The sequence below is a fragment of the Leptodactylus fuscus genome, chromosome 4, assembly GCF_031893055.1.
Source record: "Leptodactylus fuscus isolate aLepFus1 chromosome 4, aLepFus1.hap2, whole genome shotgun sequence".
Lineage (NCBI taxonomy): Eukaryota > Metazoa > Chordata > Amphibia > Anura > Leptodactylidae > Leptodactylus > Leptodactylus fuscus.
The window spans coordinates 46,988,904-47,003,688 of NC_134268.1; the positions used below are offsets into that span (position 1 = coordinate 46,988,904).

General features: G+C 45.5%; 1 protein-coding gene across 2 annotated transcripts in view; it reads right to left on the reverse strand.

Moving 5' to 3' along the window:
• HNF4G (hepatocyte nuclear factor 4 gamma) overlaps positions 1 to 14,785 on the reverse strand; it is a 57,178-nt gene that overhangs the window by 12,689 nt on the left and 29,704 nt on the right. For both annotated transcript variants that reach the window (XM_075272124.1, XM_075272122.1), the window contains exons 6-7: positions 13,612 to 13,699; positions 13,376 to 13,528 (exon numbers count right to left, since the gene is read on the reverse strand). In XM_075272124.1, coding sequence (XP_075128225.1) covers positions 13,376 to 13,528; positions 13,612 to 13,699 — 241 coding nt within the window. The remainder of the gene's footprint in view (positions 1 to 13,375; positions 13,529 to 13,611; positions 13,700 to 14,785) is intronic.

The following is a 14,785-nucleotide window of genomic DNA, read 5'->3' on the forward strand; positions in this document are numbered from 1 at the left end:
CCTTGCACCAGCACGTGTCACTCAACATCAGGTGGGCCCTTAGTTCCGCGCTTTGCTGCAAGGTCCACTTGACCACCGACACTTGGACAAGCGCCTGTGGTCAGGGATGCTGCAGTGCTTATCTTTAATGACAGGCAGGGTGAATGTGGTGGAGTCTGTTCCCCGGGTGCAAACTGGGGTGGCCTATCTCCTCTCCCAGGCCAAAATTCATGGCAGGAGTAGACTGAAACCCTACGACGCTGCAACCTCCACCACAGCTACTAGCGGCAAACGCTAAAACACTGGTGTGGGGAGACGTCAGCAGGCGGTGCTGAAGCTCATCAGCTTGGGGGACAGACAGCACAGTGCCTCCGAGGTCAGGGATGCCATCCTGGCTGAGATGGCATTTTTTTTTCCCTGCTACACCTGGGGCCTGGCATTTTTACGCCTGTGATAATGGCTGGAACCTGGTAGCGGCTCTGGAGCTTGCCAGCCTCCAACACGTTCCATGTTTGGCCCACGTCTAACCTAGTGGTGCAAAGTTTTTTAAAAACATACCCAAATGTACCGAAGCTACTGTTGAAAATGCGGCGCTTGTGCGCCCACTTTTGCAAGTGCACAGGAGTCGCTGCTAGCCTAAAAACACTCTAGCAAGGCCTACATCTGTCCAAACACAGGCTGTTGTCCGTCATTCACACACGCTGAAACCCTACAATACCATATCTTGAGCAGGGTGTGTGAGCTGCACAGACCTTTGATGGAGTTCCATCTACAAAACCCAAGGGTTCCTCAAAGTCAGCAACCAAAGTTTCTGCACCATGAGTTTCCAGGGGTGGCAGAGTTATGGCTAGGGGAAGAGGCATGGATAGGGATGATGTCTAGGGGCAAAAGCAGTGTGGATGTGGAGGCAAGCTAAGCAGGAAAAACTGGGGGTACAAGCTAAGGCATGGACTGGGGTGATGTCTAGGGGCAAAAGCAGTGTGGATGTGGAGGCAAGCTAAGCAGGAAAAACTGGGGATACAAGCTAAGGCATGGACTGGGGTGATGTCTAGGGGCAAAAGCAGTGTGGATGTGGAGGCAAGCTAAGCAGGAAAAACTGGGGGTACAAGCTAAGGCATGGACTGGGGTGATGTCTAGGGGCAAAAGCAGTGTGGATGTGGAGGCAAGCTAAGCAGGAAAAACTGGGGGTACAAGCTAAGGCATGGACTGGGGTGATGTCTAGGGGCAAAAGCAGTGTGGATGTGGAGGCAAGCTAAGCAGGAAAAACTGGGGGTACAAGCTAAGGCATGGACTGGGGTGATGTCTAGGGGCAAAAGCAGTGTGGATGTGGAGGCAAGCAAAGCAGGGAAAATGGTGGCTAGAGGCAAAGGGATGTCCATAGGCAGCAAGGGCAAAGATGCAAAACTCTCCCGTTTCAAGAATTTTCCTGACTTGTTTCCCCACAAAACATTCCTGGGAGGAGGGCTGAAACACCACCCTCCTCCTCCTCCGCTGTTAGATTTACCCCAGCTACGAGCTGAAAACGCTGCAACACTGGTGTGGGGAGACGTCAGCAGGCTGGGCTGAAGCTCATCAGCTTGGGAGACGGACAGCACACTGCCTCTGAGGTCAGGGATGCCATCCTGGATGAGATGGCAATTTGTTTATCCCCGCTGCCCCTGGGGCCAGGTTTTTTAGCTTGTTGGAGGGCTCTGGAGCTTGCCAGCCTCCAACACGTTCCATGCCTGGCCCACATGTTCAATGTAGTGGTGCAATGATTTTTAAAAACATACCCCAAATTAGCTGAGCTAAGGGTGAAAGTGCGGCACTTGGACACCCACTTTCCCAAGTCTACAGTACCTGGAGCTAGCCGCAATACACTCCAGCAAGGCCTACATCTGCCTGAAGCACCTACTGTTGTGCGAGGTCACCACACGCTCTAACCCTAGATACCGTATGTTCAGCAGGGTGTGTGAGCAGCAGAGACCTTTGATGGAGTACCAGCTACAAAACCCAAGGGTTCCTCAGAGTCAGCTCCCTCACTTTCTGCACCATGAGTTTCCATGGGTGGCAGACTTATGGCTAGAGGCACAGGCATGGATAGGGGTGATGTGTAGGGGCAAAAGCAGTGTGGATGTGGAGGCAAGCTAAGCAGCAAAAACTGGGGGTACAAGCAGCCGGTGACATCATCACTGACAAGCACAGCTGTCTGTCAGCTGACAGGCTGACTTTCACCAAAATGAACAGACAATGGATAGACTCATCATATACATGTCAGTTACATGACAAATTTAGTGCAATTTGCAAGTCCAAGATGGTTTGGAGATCTGCGGAGAGGAATCTCACCACCTCTTGCGGGTGCCATCATTTGGAAGGCAAGCCCTGGGCTCAGTGGGTGAGAGCAAGCGCAGGATAATCGTCGTTTGGCCTGGCGGCCACTGCCTCTTCCACTGTTGACAGGGCTGGCGCTGCAGTCCAGACCAGGAGCCAGGACACCTCCACATCTGCCTCTGACACTTTGGGGAGTTCACCCTTATCCTCACCTTTTCCTGCCATTTCTCCTTTTGCCCGCGCCATCATGCGCCTCTTCCCAGCAACTCCCCATCTCCCAAGCCTTTCATTTCATGCTAAAGTACAGCGCAACCCACCCACATGCCCAAGGCTTCAACGGCCTCATCTCAAGAAATCTGGCCCAGGAGATGTTGGAATCCCGGCTGGGGGACACTCTGCCCTTTTTGGGCAGAGTGTCTACTGCGCCACCGCACTGTGCCGTCCACACCAGCACTTTCCCCCAAACATGAGGCGGTCCCTAAATTCAGCGCTTAGCCCTAAAGTTCCATGTGACCAGTTACGAATGGACAAGTGCATGCGGACAGGGACGCTACCTTTCAATTTGGGCACAGTGGTTGAATGTAGTTGAGGCGTGGACCGGGTCGCAAAATGTGGTGGCCTGACTTGTCTCCCCACACAACATTCCTGGGAGGAGGGCTGAAACACCACCCTCCTCCGCTGTTAAATTGACCCCATGTGTGATAATGGCCGTAACCTGGGATTGGCTCTGTAGCTTGGCAGCCTGCAACATATTCCATGCCTGGGCCACGTTTTTAACTCATTGCTGCTAATCTTTTGAAAAAGGTACCCCAATGTTCCTGAGCTACTGGTGAAAGTGTGGCGCTTGTGCGGATAGTTTTTAAAGTGTATAGTTGCCGCTGCTAGCCTCTATGCACTCCTACAACGCCTGTACCTGCTGGAACAACGGCTGTTGTGCGACGTCTCCACACTGCTGGCACTAAACATATCATGTGTTGAGCAGAGTGTGTGAGCAGCACAGACCTTTGATGTAGTTCCAACTCCAAAACCCTCGGGTTCGTCAAAGTCAACTCCCTCAGTTGCTCAACCATGAGTGGCCATGGGTGGCAGACTTATGTGAAATCCCATCCCATCCATTGCACTGGACACGAAACATTAGCATGCGCTCAGCACAACTTCGGATATGGCAGATGCGTTAAGCAGGGTGCAGGGTACAACACAGACCAGGCCCGAGCACCAGGAACAGGTGTTAGAAATACTGCAGCATCTGCCATTTCCTTCCAATTTTGGGGTTTTGGACCCGCCACCGACTTGTCTGGACCTAAGTGGGGATCATGAGACACAGTTGCCATCAAGGCAAGCTGTGGTCATGTGCGGTTTGCAGTAAGGGGGCAGTGCGCAATTGGAAGAGGAGTTGGTGGATGACGAGGCCACCGACCCCACATGGACAGGGGTGATGTCTAGGGGCTAAAGCAGTGTAGATGTAGAGGGAAGCTAAATCAACAAAAAACCTGGGTAGAAGCAAAGGCATAAACTGGGGTGATGTTTAGGGGTGAAAGCAGAGTAGATGTGGAGGGAAGCTAAGCAGCAAAAACAGTGGGTAGAAGCAAAAGCATGCAAAACTCTACCCTGTTGGAAGACTTATTCCTAGGTCTGGAACACGTTAATGGCCCCCCTGGACAAATTACTGCCACTCAGGGGCCTAGTGTCACCAGGAGGGACAAGTATAGGCGCATGTTGTGGGAATACCTGGCCGACACCAGCTCTGTCCTCTCCGATCCCTCTGTGCTCTACAGCCTAAACTTATTTTCTCATCTTTTTTTCTGAACTGCACATCTCTTGCCTGCTTCCTTTGGGATCTTAGAAATGGTGGTCCACTTCCACAGATGGTAACTTCAATAGACAGTGTAACGGGAGTAGCTGAGGGATCGCTGTCTTAACCACTTTTTGGCACAAAATTAACTTCCAAAGCCAAATATGGTGCAAGTATATGATGCAAGGACACCTACACACCTATCTCTGACACATTGGGGAGTTCACCCTCATGCGCCCTTTTGGCCTGCACCATCATGCGCCTCTTCCCAGCCACTCCACATTTCCCAAGCTTTTCATTGCAGGCAGAAGTACAATACAACCCACCCCCATGCCCAAGCCTGTAACAGCCTCATCGATAAACTGCTGGCCCTGGAGATGTTGGTGTTTGTTTATGCTTCTGGAGACCCAGGCCTTCCGTCAGCAGATGGCAGCTGGGGCACCTCCCTATGCTGGGCCTAGCCGTTACTACTTCTCTTGGTGTGCTGTCTCTGCCTTGCGCCTGCATGTGTCCCATAACATCAGTCGGGCCCAGAGCTCTGCGCTTTGCTGCAAGGTCCACTTGACCACCGACACATGGACAAGCGCCTGTGATCAGGGATGCTGCAGTGCTTATCTTTAATGACAGGCAGGGTGAATGTGGTGGAGTCTGTTCCCCGGGTGCAAACTGGGGTGGCCTATCTCCTCTCCCAGGCCAAAATTCATGGCAGGAGTAGACTGAAACCCTACGAAGCTGCAACCTCCACCCCAGCTACTAGCGGAAAACACTGTAACACTGGCATGGGGAGATGTCAGTAGGCCGTGCTGAAACTGATCAGCTTGGGGGACAGACAGCACAGTGCCTCCGAGGTCAGGGATGCCATCCTGGCTGAGATGGCATTTTTTTTTCCCTGCTACACCTGGGGCCTGGCATTTTTGCGCCTGTGATAATGGCTGGAACCTGGTAGCAGATCTGGAGCTTGCCAGACTCAAACACGGTCCACGCATGGCCCACGTTTTCCAACTTGTTGGTGCCATGTTTCTTTGAAACCTACACCATTGTGCCTGATATACAGGTCAAAGTGGGGCCATTTTCGTAAGTGAGAACTAGCCTCTGCTAGGCAGAAAACATTCAGAGCACACTCCTCTCATCTTCGCACCGTTGGCTGGCGGAGGAAGACGAGGGGGTTGGAGTGGCATCTGATGTCCCTATCCCACACGAGGCTAGAGGGTGCACTTCAGTGCATCCCATTGCTTCACCACAAATGGTGTGAAGGGGAGTGGAAAATGGAGGAAATGGAGAGTGACCCTTACAGTTGGGGCCAGCAAAGGCATGCCAAGTAACACACTGGCACACATGGCTGACTTCATCTTGGGTTGCTTTTCAACACATATTTCACATCATGAAGAACAAATAATACTGGATTTTTTCAAGCCTCGAACCCCGGTCTAGGTCTAATGTCTGTTCCTTTCTTATATTAGGGGAGAGGGAAAAAAAATTACTTCAGTGATACGTTTAGCGTACATAGACTGACTATTAATGTGTATCCCACTTAGTGTTGTTAGGGTTACACACCGTCACAACCTGGCTAAAGCTTCTATAGCTGTTAATAAAGTCAACATAACTTTACGGTATCCAAAAAGACAGCTGGTACCGACAGAGAGCAAGACAAATGTCACCCAAAGCTGTGAGCTCTGAACACCCACAGTGACTTTGGCGTCATCATCATTATAAGGGAGCGGGTGGTAATAAATAACTTGGCAGTGCCTAAAACCCAAAAAGCTTATACAACTATATTTACATTAAGATACACAAATGAAACTTTTCAGTAGCATGTCATGAGACAAGCTGATAAGCTCTTCCTTTGTGCAGTGCTATTTGAAAGTTAAACGCTGCCTTTATTTTAATTCTGGAGAAGGTGCAGACATTAGATTTAGAACATGTTGTCTTCATTGTCCAAATCCTCTATATAGGTAACGTGTTTTTCGGGCCGAGCTGTCTGGGAACGAGCTGGTGCAGCACTGACAACCTGGGTGAATATGGCAAGAGCCTGAGATGTAGGGTGAATGAATCCCCAAATTATTTGTGGAATTCCCAGTGAGACAATGGCACTGTATACCAGTATTAAAAATTGTGGGTGCACATAACCCCCATATATTCTTTGAATTCCCAGTCAGACAATGGCACTGTATACCAGTATTAAAAATTGTGGGTGCACATAACCCCCATATATTCTTTGAATTCCCAGTGAGACAAAGGAACTGTATAGCAGTATTAAAAATTGTGGGTGCACATAACCCCAATATATTCTTTGAATTCCCAGTCAGACAATGGCACTGTATACCAGTATTAAAAATTGTGGGTGCACATAACCCCCATATATTCTTTGAATTCCCAGTGAGACAAAGGAACTGTATAGCAGTATTAAAAATTGTGGGTGCACGTAACCCCCATATATTCTTTGAATTCCCAGTCAGACAATGGCACTGTATACCAGTAGTAAAAATTGTGGGTGCACATAACCCCAATATATTCTTTGAATTCCCAGTCAGACAATGGCACTGTATACCAGTAGTAAAAATTGTGGGTGCACATAACCCCCATATATTCTTTGAATTCCCAGTGAGACAAAGGAACTGTATAGCAGTATTAAAAATTGTGGGTGCACGTAACCCCCATATATTCTTTGAATTCCCAGTCAGACAATGGCACTGTATACCAGTAGTAAAAATTGTGGGTGCACATAACCCCAATATATTCTTTGAATTCCCAGTCAGACAATGGCACTGTATACCAGTAGTAAAAATTGTGGGTGCACATAACCCCCATATATTCTTTGAATTCCCAGTGAGACAAAGGAACTGTATAGCAGTATTAAAAATTGTGGGTGCACGTAACCCCCATATATTCTTTGAATTCCCAGTCAGACAATGGCACTGTATAAAAGTAGTAAAAATTGTGGGTGCACATAACCCCAATATATTCTTTGAATTCCCAGTCAGACAATGGCACTGTATACCAGTATTAAAAATTGTGGGTGCACATAACCCCCATATATTCTTTGAATTCCCAGTCAGACAATGGCACTATATACCAGTAGTAAAAATTGTGGGTGCACATAACCCCAATATATTCTTTGAATTCCCAGTCAGACAATGGCACTGTATACCAGTATTAAAAATTGTGGGTGCACATAACCCCCATATATTCTTTGAATTCCCAGTCAGACAATGGCACTATATACCAGTAGTAAAAATTGTGGGTGCACATAACCCCCATATATTCTTTGAATTCCCAGTCAGACAATGGCACTGTATACCAGTATTAAAAATTGTGGGTGCACATAACCCCCATATATTCTTTGAATTCCCAGTGAGACAAAGGAACTGTATAGCAGTATTAAAAATTGTGGGTGCACGTAACCCCCATATATTCTTTGAATTCCCAGTCAGACAATGGCACTGTATACCAGTATTAAAAATTGTGGGTGCACATAACCCCCATATATTCTTTGAATTCCCAGTCAGACAATGGCACTGTATACCAGTATTAAAAATTGTGGGTGCACATAACCCCCATATATTCTTTGAATTCCCAGTGAGACAAAGGAACTGTATAGCAGTATTAAAAATTGTGGGTGCACGTAACCCCCATATATTCTTTGAATTCCCAGTCAGACAATGGCACTGTATACCAGTATTAAAAATTGTGGGTGCACATAACCCCCATATATTCTTTGAATTCCCAGTGAGACAAAGGAACTGTATAGCAGTATTAAAAATTGTGGGTGCACGTAACCCCCATATATTCTTTGAATTCCCAGTCAGACAATGGCACTGTATACCAGTATTAAAAATTGTGGGTGCACATAACCCCCATATATTCTTTGAATTCCCAGTCAGACAATGGAACTGTATAGCAGTATTAAAAATTGTGGGTGCACGTAACCCCCATATATTCTTTGAATTCCCAGTCAGACAATGGCACTGTATACCAGTATTAAAAATTGTGGGTGCACATAACCCCCATATATTCTTTGAATTCCCAGTGAGACAAAGGAACTGTATAGCAGTATTAAAAATTGTGGGTGCACGTAACCCCCATATATTCTTTGAATTCCCAGTCAGACAATGGCACTGTATACCAGTATTAAAAATTGTGGGTGCACATAACCCCCATATATTCTTTGAATTCCCAGTCAGACAATGGCACTGTATACCAGTATTAAAAATTGTGGGTGCACATAACCCCCATATATTCTTTGAATTCCCAGTGAGACAAAGGAACTGTATAGCAGTATTAAAAATTGTGGGTGCACGTAACCCCCATATATTCTTTGAATTCCCAGTCAGACAATGGCACTGTATACCAGTATTAAAAATTGTGGGTGCACATAACCCCCATATATTCTTTGAATTCCCAGTGAGACAAAGGAACTGTATAGCAGTATTAAAAATTGTGGGTGCACGTAACCCCCATATATTCTTTGAATTCCCAGTCAGACAATGGCACTGTATACCAGTATTAAAAATTGTGGGTGCACATAACCCCCATATATTCTTTGAATTCCCAGTCAGACAATGGCACTGTATACCAGTATTAAAAATTGTGGGTGCACATAACCCCCATATATTCTTTGAATTCCCAGTGAGACAAAGGAACTGTATAGCAGTATTAAAAATTGTGGGTGCACGTAACCCCCATATATTCTTTGAATTCCCAGTCAGACAATGGCACTGTATACCAGTATTAAAAATTGTGGGTGCACATAACCCCCATATATTCTTTGAATTCCCAGTGAGACAAAGGAACTGTATAGCAGTATTAAAAATTGTGGGTGCACGTAACCCCCATATATTCTTTGAATTCCCAGTCAGACAATGGCACTGTATACCAGTATTAAAAATTGTGGGTGCACGTAACCCCCATATATTCTTTGAATTCCCAGTCAGACAATGGCACTGTATACCAGTATTAAAAATTGTGGGTGCACATAACCCCCATATATTCTTTGAATTCCCAGTGAGACAAAGGAACTGTATAGCAGTATTAAAAATTGTGGGTGCACGTAACCCCCATATATTCTTTGAATTCCCAGTCAGACAATGGCACTGTATACCAGTATTAAAAATTGTGGGTGCACATAACCCCCATATATTCTTTGAATTCCCAGTGAGACAAAGGAACTGTATAGCAGTATTAAAAATTGTGGGTGCACGTAACCCCCATATATTCTTTGAATTCCCAGTCAGACAATGGCACTGTATACCAGTATTAAAAATTGTGGGTGCACGTCACCCCAATATATTCTTTGAATTCCCAGTCAGACAATGGCACTGTATACCAGTAGTAAAAATTGTGGGTGCACATAACCCCCATATATTCTTTGAATTCCCAGTCAGACAATGGCACTGTATACCAGTATTAAAAATTGTGGGTGCACATAACCCCCATATATTCTTTGAATTCCCAGTGAGACAAAGGAACTGTATAGCAGTATTAAAAATTGTGGGTGCACGTAACCCCCATATATTCTTTGAATTCCCAGTCAGACAATGGCACTGTATACCAGTATTAAAAATTGTGGGTGCACATAACCCCCATATATTCTTTGAATTCCCAGTGAGACAATGGAACTGTATAGCAGTATTAAAAATTGTGGGTGCACGTAACCCCCATATATTCTTTGAATTCCCAGTCAGACAATGGCACTGTATACCAGTAGTAAAAATTGTGGGTGCACGTAACCCCCATATATTCTTTGAATTCCCAGTCAGACAATGGCACTATATACCAGTATTAAAAATTGTGGGTGCACATAACCCCCATATATTCTTTGAATTCCCAGTCAGACAATGGCACTGTATACCAGTATTAAAAATTGTGGGTGCACATAACCCCCATATATTCTTTGAATTCCCAGTCAGACAATGGCACTGTATACCAGTAGTAAAAATTGTGGGTGCACGTAACCCCCATATATTCTTTGAATTCCCAGTCAGACAATGGCACTATATACCAGTATTAAAAATTGTGGGTGCACATAACCCCCATATATTCTTTGAATTCCCAGTCAGACAATGGCACTGTATACCAGTAGTAAAAATTGTGGGTGCACATAACCCCCATATATTCTTTGAATTCCCAGTCAGACAATGGCACTGTATACCAGTATTAAAAATTGTGGGTGCACATAACCCCCATATATTCTTTGAATTCCCAGTGAGACAAAGGAACTGTATAGCAGTATTAAAAATTGTGGGTGCACGTAACCCCCATATATTCTTTGAATTCCCAGTCAGACAATGGCACTGTATACCAGTATTAAAAATTGTGGGTGCACGTAACCCCCATATATTCTTTGAATTCCCAGTCAGACAATGGCACTGTATACCAGTATTAAAAATTGTGGGTGCACATAACCCCCATATATTCTTTGAATTCCCAGTGAGACAATGGCACTGTATAGCAGTAGCAAAAATTGTGGGTGCACGTCACCCCAATATATTCTTTGAATTCCCAGTCAGACAATGGCACTATATACCAGTAGCAAAAATTGTGGGTGTATATAGCCCCAATTCTATTGCTAGGGGACTTGCAGGGTATTTCTGAGGTGAAGGTGGGGGGGCACACCGTTGGAACGGGGATTTGGGGTGTATATATGGGGTATACGGGAATACACTGTCAGTGTGTTCCATTCAGGATCCTGGGAAAGCTGGGTTGCGGCGATTGAGCCCGTCAGTGCCACGTTACACTGACAAGCTTCTCCCTGGAATTGAAGTTATATGTAAGCCCAATATATTCTTTGAATTCCCAGTCAGACAATGGCACTATATGGCAGTAGCAAAAATAGTGGGTGTATATAGCCCCAATCCTATTGCTAGGGGACTTGCAGGGTATTTCTGGGGTGAAGGTGGGGGGGCACACCGTTGGAACGGGTATCGGGGGTATATATCGGGTATACGGGAATACACTGACAGTGTATTCCATTCAGGATCCTGGGAAAGCTGGGTTGCGGCGATTGAGCCCGTCAGTGCCACGTTACACTGACAAGCTTCTCCCTGGAATTTAGCTCTTATAAGAGCTGTTGGTTGTCTTCTCCTTCCTATCCTAGCCTGTCCCTGCCTACCCAGAATCTAACCCCTAGCTAACTGGACGGAAACCTCCGTCCTCGGTGAATTGCAAGCTCAGAATGACGCGAAGCTGGGCGGCGCTGTTCTTTTAAATTAGAGGTCACATGTTTTCGGCAGCCAATGGGTTTTGCCTACTTTTTTCAACGTCACCGGTGTCGTAGTTCCTGTCCCACCTACCCTGTGCTGTTATTGGAGCAAAAAAGGCGCCAGGGAAGGTGGGAGGGGAATCGAGTAATGGCGCACTTTACCACGCGGTGTTCGATTCGATTCGAACATGCCGAACAGCCTAATATCCGATCGAACATGAGTTCGATAGAACACTGTTCGCTCATCTCTAATACTAACTGCCAGACTGTGTTCACACCAGAGTGTTATAGTGTTACGGTTTTGTACATATATATATAATTATTTGACAGAACCTCTTGACTGCGGTAGTGGCTGCAGTCGAGGTCCACAAGCCCCAGAGGGGCAGCCGTCTGCCTGAGCGCAGCAGCAGTATGTTTTGTGCGGTTTCAAGTGTGAACGGGGGCCAATGCACGTTCACCAGTTAATTTCACTGAGTGAAGGCGTTTGTGCAGCTCTACTGTGAACCGGCAGCAAAGGAGGATTACACCAGTTGACCTCACTGGGTAATAGTGTTTATGCAGCTTCAATTTGAACTGGCTGCATCCAAGACTGCCAGGGGTTAAGTGTCACCCCTGGTCAGAAATACAAAGGGCTCCACAACAGCTTTGGAGCTACAACAGTACTAGACAGAAGCAACAGGCTCTACAGTTCCCTACCGGCTGTACCCAGGAATCCTACCCTAGAATACCTGCACTGGCAACCTGGAATTGACAGGAACCTATCCCTGAATCTTTCTGTCTAAACATAATAGTCAAAGTGTGAGCACCTGGCGGGCGTTGGCTCACACCATATAGAGGCAAGTCCCCGCCCACAGGGCAGTGGCCATAACCTCACTGGGCATGCCCAGTTTGGTTGGAATGGGACTTAGCCTCAGAACGTCTCCAAAAAGTCTGAGCATGCTCAGTAGGGTGAAAATGAGACTTAGCCTCAGAATGTCTCCAAAAGGTCTGAGCATGCTCAGTAGGGTGAGAATGAGACTTAGCCTCAGAGCGACTCCAAAAAGTCTGAGCATGCTCAGTAGGCCAAATGCTGAACTTAGGCTCCACAAACCTCACTGTCCGACGCCGAGAACGAGAACTGGATTGACCCGCAGGTGGCGCTGTGCGCCGGAAGGAAAACCTGCGGGACCCCATCCTAACATATAGCAGCTCAAAAGTCCAGTAGGGCTCCGTAGGGTTTTTTGTTTGTTTAGTTTTTTTTCATAAACCCTGCTGACCGTAACACATAGCTATCGGGTTTGCAGTGGTAGTAGTTGCTATCAGGCCCTGGACTCTGTGTGGTTCCAAAGGTCCCCCTGCCATGTAAGATATACCACTATTCTGAGTGCCATGATGTAGATGGGGGCCCTATTACATTTTTTGCATTGGGGTCCAATAGCTTCAAGTTACGCCCCTAGATTTAGTTCTCTCTTTTGTTCATTAGCTTCATTTTGTGAATTGACAATAATAAACTTTGCATAGAACTGTTGATTTCAATAAGCCCTACATATAACTAGAGATACAGTAGGAAGTAGCATCAGACTGGGCTCATCATTTACATCTATAGCTCATGCCTTGTTCTTTTAATTAGACCCATAAGGACATATCTTCCTTAAGGCCTAATGGGGTATTTGGAATAAACCCATAAGACATATATAGCCTAGTGGAAAGTCATAGGCTCCATATACAGGACCAAATGAGGTTGCTGACTGATTTTGGGGGCCCATTTTCATGATGGAACTTTGGACCCATGGGAGGATCCTTTGGTACTCTGGTGATTCAGTCCATTCCTGGTAGGTAGAGATCGATAAGACTGGTAAAATGCTGAATGTTCCAATATGTGTATGTCTTATGTCATGATGGCGTCTCCTCCCTTTCCATCTGTTAGCTCTCCCTGGCAATCTACTGTATAACTATGAGACAACACTCTGATTGATCTCAGTGAACAGTGACATGGCTGGTTGCCTAAATTCCTGGACAATGCATTGTTCAAAGTATACTTGTATTCTCTATGTTCACAGACATTTTCTGAAGGTTTTCTGACATAGACATTCTAATCATATTTCCAAAAATGTTACCTGGATCAAAAAATACAATTGCTTTTAAGCAGGCGTATTCATTATCATCTATCTGGATATCCTGGAATGGCTGAATGAGTTCATCCAAAATTCTGTTGGCCACTCGGCTTATCTCTATCTCACTGCAGTTTCGATGGATCACATAGTTGTTTCCTTAAATAAAATGTTGAAATTCTTTAAAATTATAAATAGAACAAAAAACAAACACAAAAATAAACAATATTAGCTATATTTACCTAAAAGTAAGATATCTTTGAAAACCATCGACCGTTTCGTTATGCCAAGTAAAAGATGTTCTCCGGCATGTGCCCTCAATAAAGCCACCTTTAAAAAAGTGCATATATTTACAATGTAAGTATACAGTCTGTAAGTTCACATTTGCGTATATAGATACAATTTTTCAGTTTTCCTAAACAATCATTTAATGAAACTGACCATAATAAATATGATGAATGACTATGACTAGCTTTCCAATACAACTGTATCTATCTTGTCAACTCTCTGGTTAAGTATGTTTGAGTGAACATGTGTGTTACCCATTAAAAATAATAAATCTGGACCTTTGCTTCTTATAACTGCATTGTCATTCCTTTGTTATTATCCCTGTAACTTTATCATACCCCTTGTCAATAGAGATTTACTAACCATGATGCACCTAGAAAGTAGCCAAAAATGACTCAGATGAGCACAGTTCTGGCACACCATGGTGTATCTCAGCTCTTGTACCCTGCTTGTACCCTGTACTCTGCTTGTTCCCTGTACCCTGCTTGTACCCTGCTTGTTCCCTGTACCCTGCTTGTTCCCTGTACCCTGCTTGTACCCTGCTTGTTCCCTGTACTCTGCTTGTTCCCTGTACCCTGCTTGTTCCCTGTACCCTGCTTGTACCCTGCTTGTTCCCTGTACTCTGCTTGTTCTCTGTACCCTGCTTGTACCCTGCTTGTTCCCTGTACCCTGCTTGTTCCCTGTACCCTGTTCCCTGTGCATTGGGTCATTCCTTTATTACCCCTGTAACTGCTTTATCATGTTTCTGGTCAATAGAGATTTACTAACCATGCTGTGCCTAGAAAGTAGCCAAAAATGACTCAGATTAGCACAGTTCTGGCACACTATGGTGCATCTCAGCTACTATACTCTGCTTGTACCCTGCTTGCAATGAGTCATTCCTTTAATACCCCTGTAACTGCTTTATCATACTCCTTGTCAATAGAGATTTACTAACCATGATGTACCCAGAAAGTAGCCAAAAATTACTCTCAGATGAGCACAGTTTTGGCACACCATGTTGTATGTCAGCTCTTGTACCCTGCTTTCACCCTGTACCTTGCTTGCATTGTGTCATTCCTTTGTTATTATCACTGTAACTGCTTTATCATACTCCTTGTCAATAGAGATTTACTAACCATGCTGCAC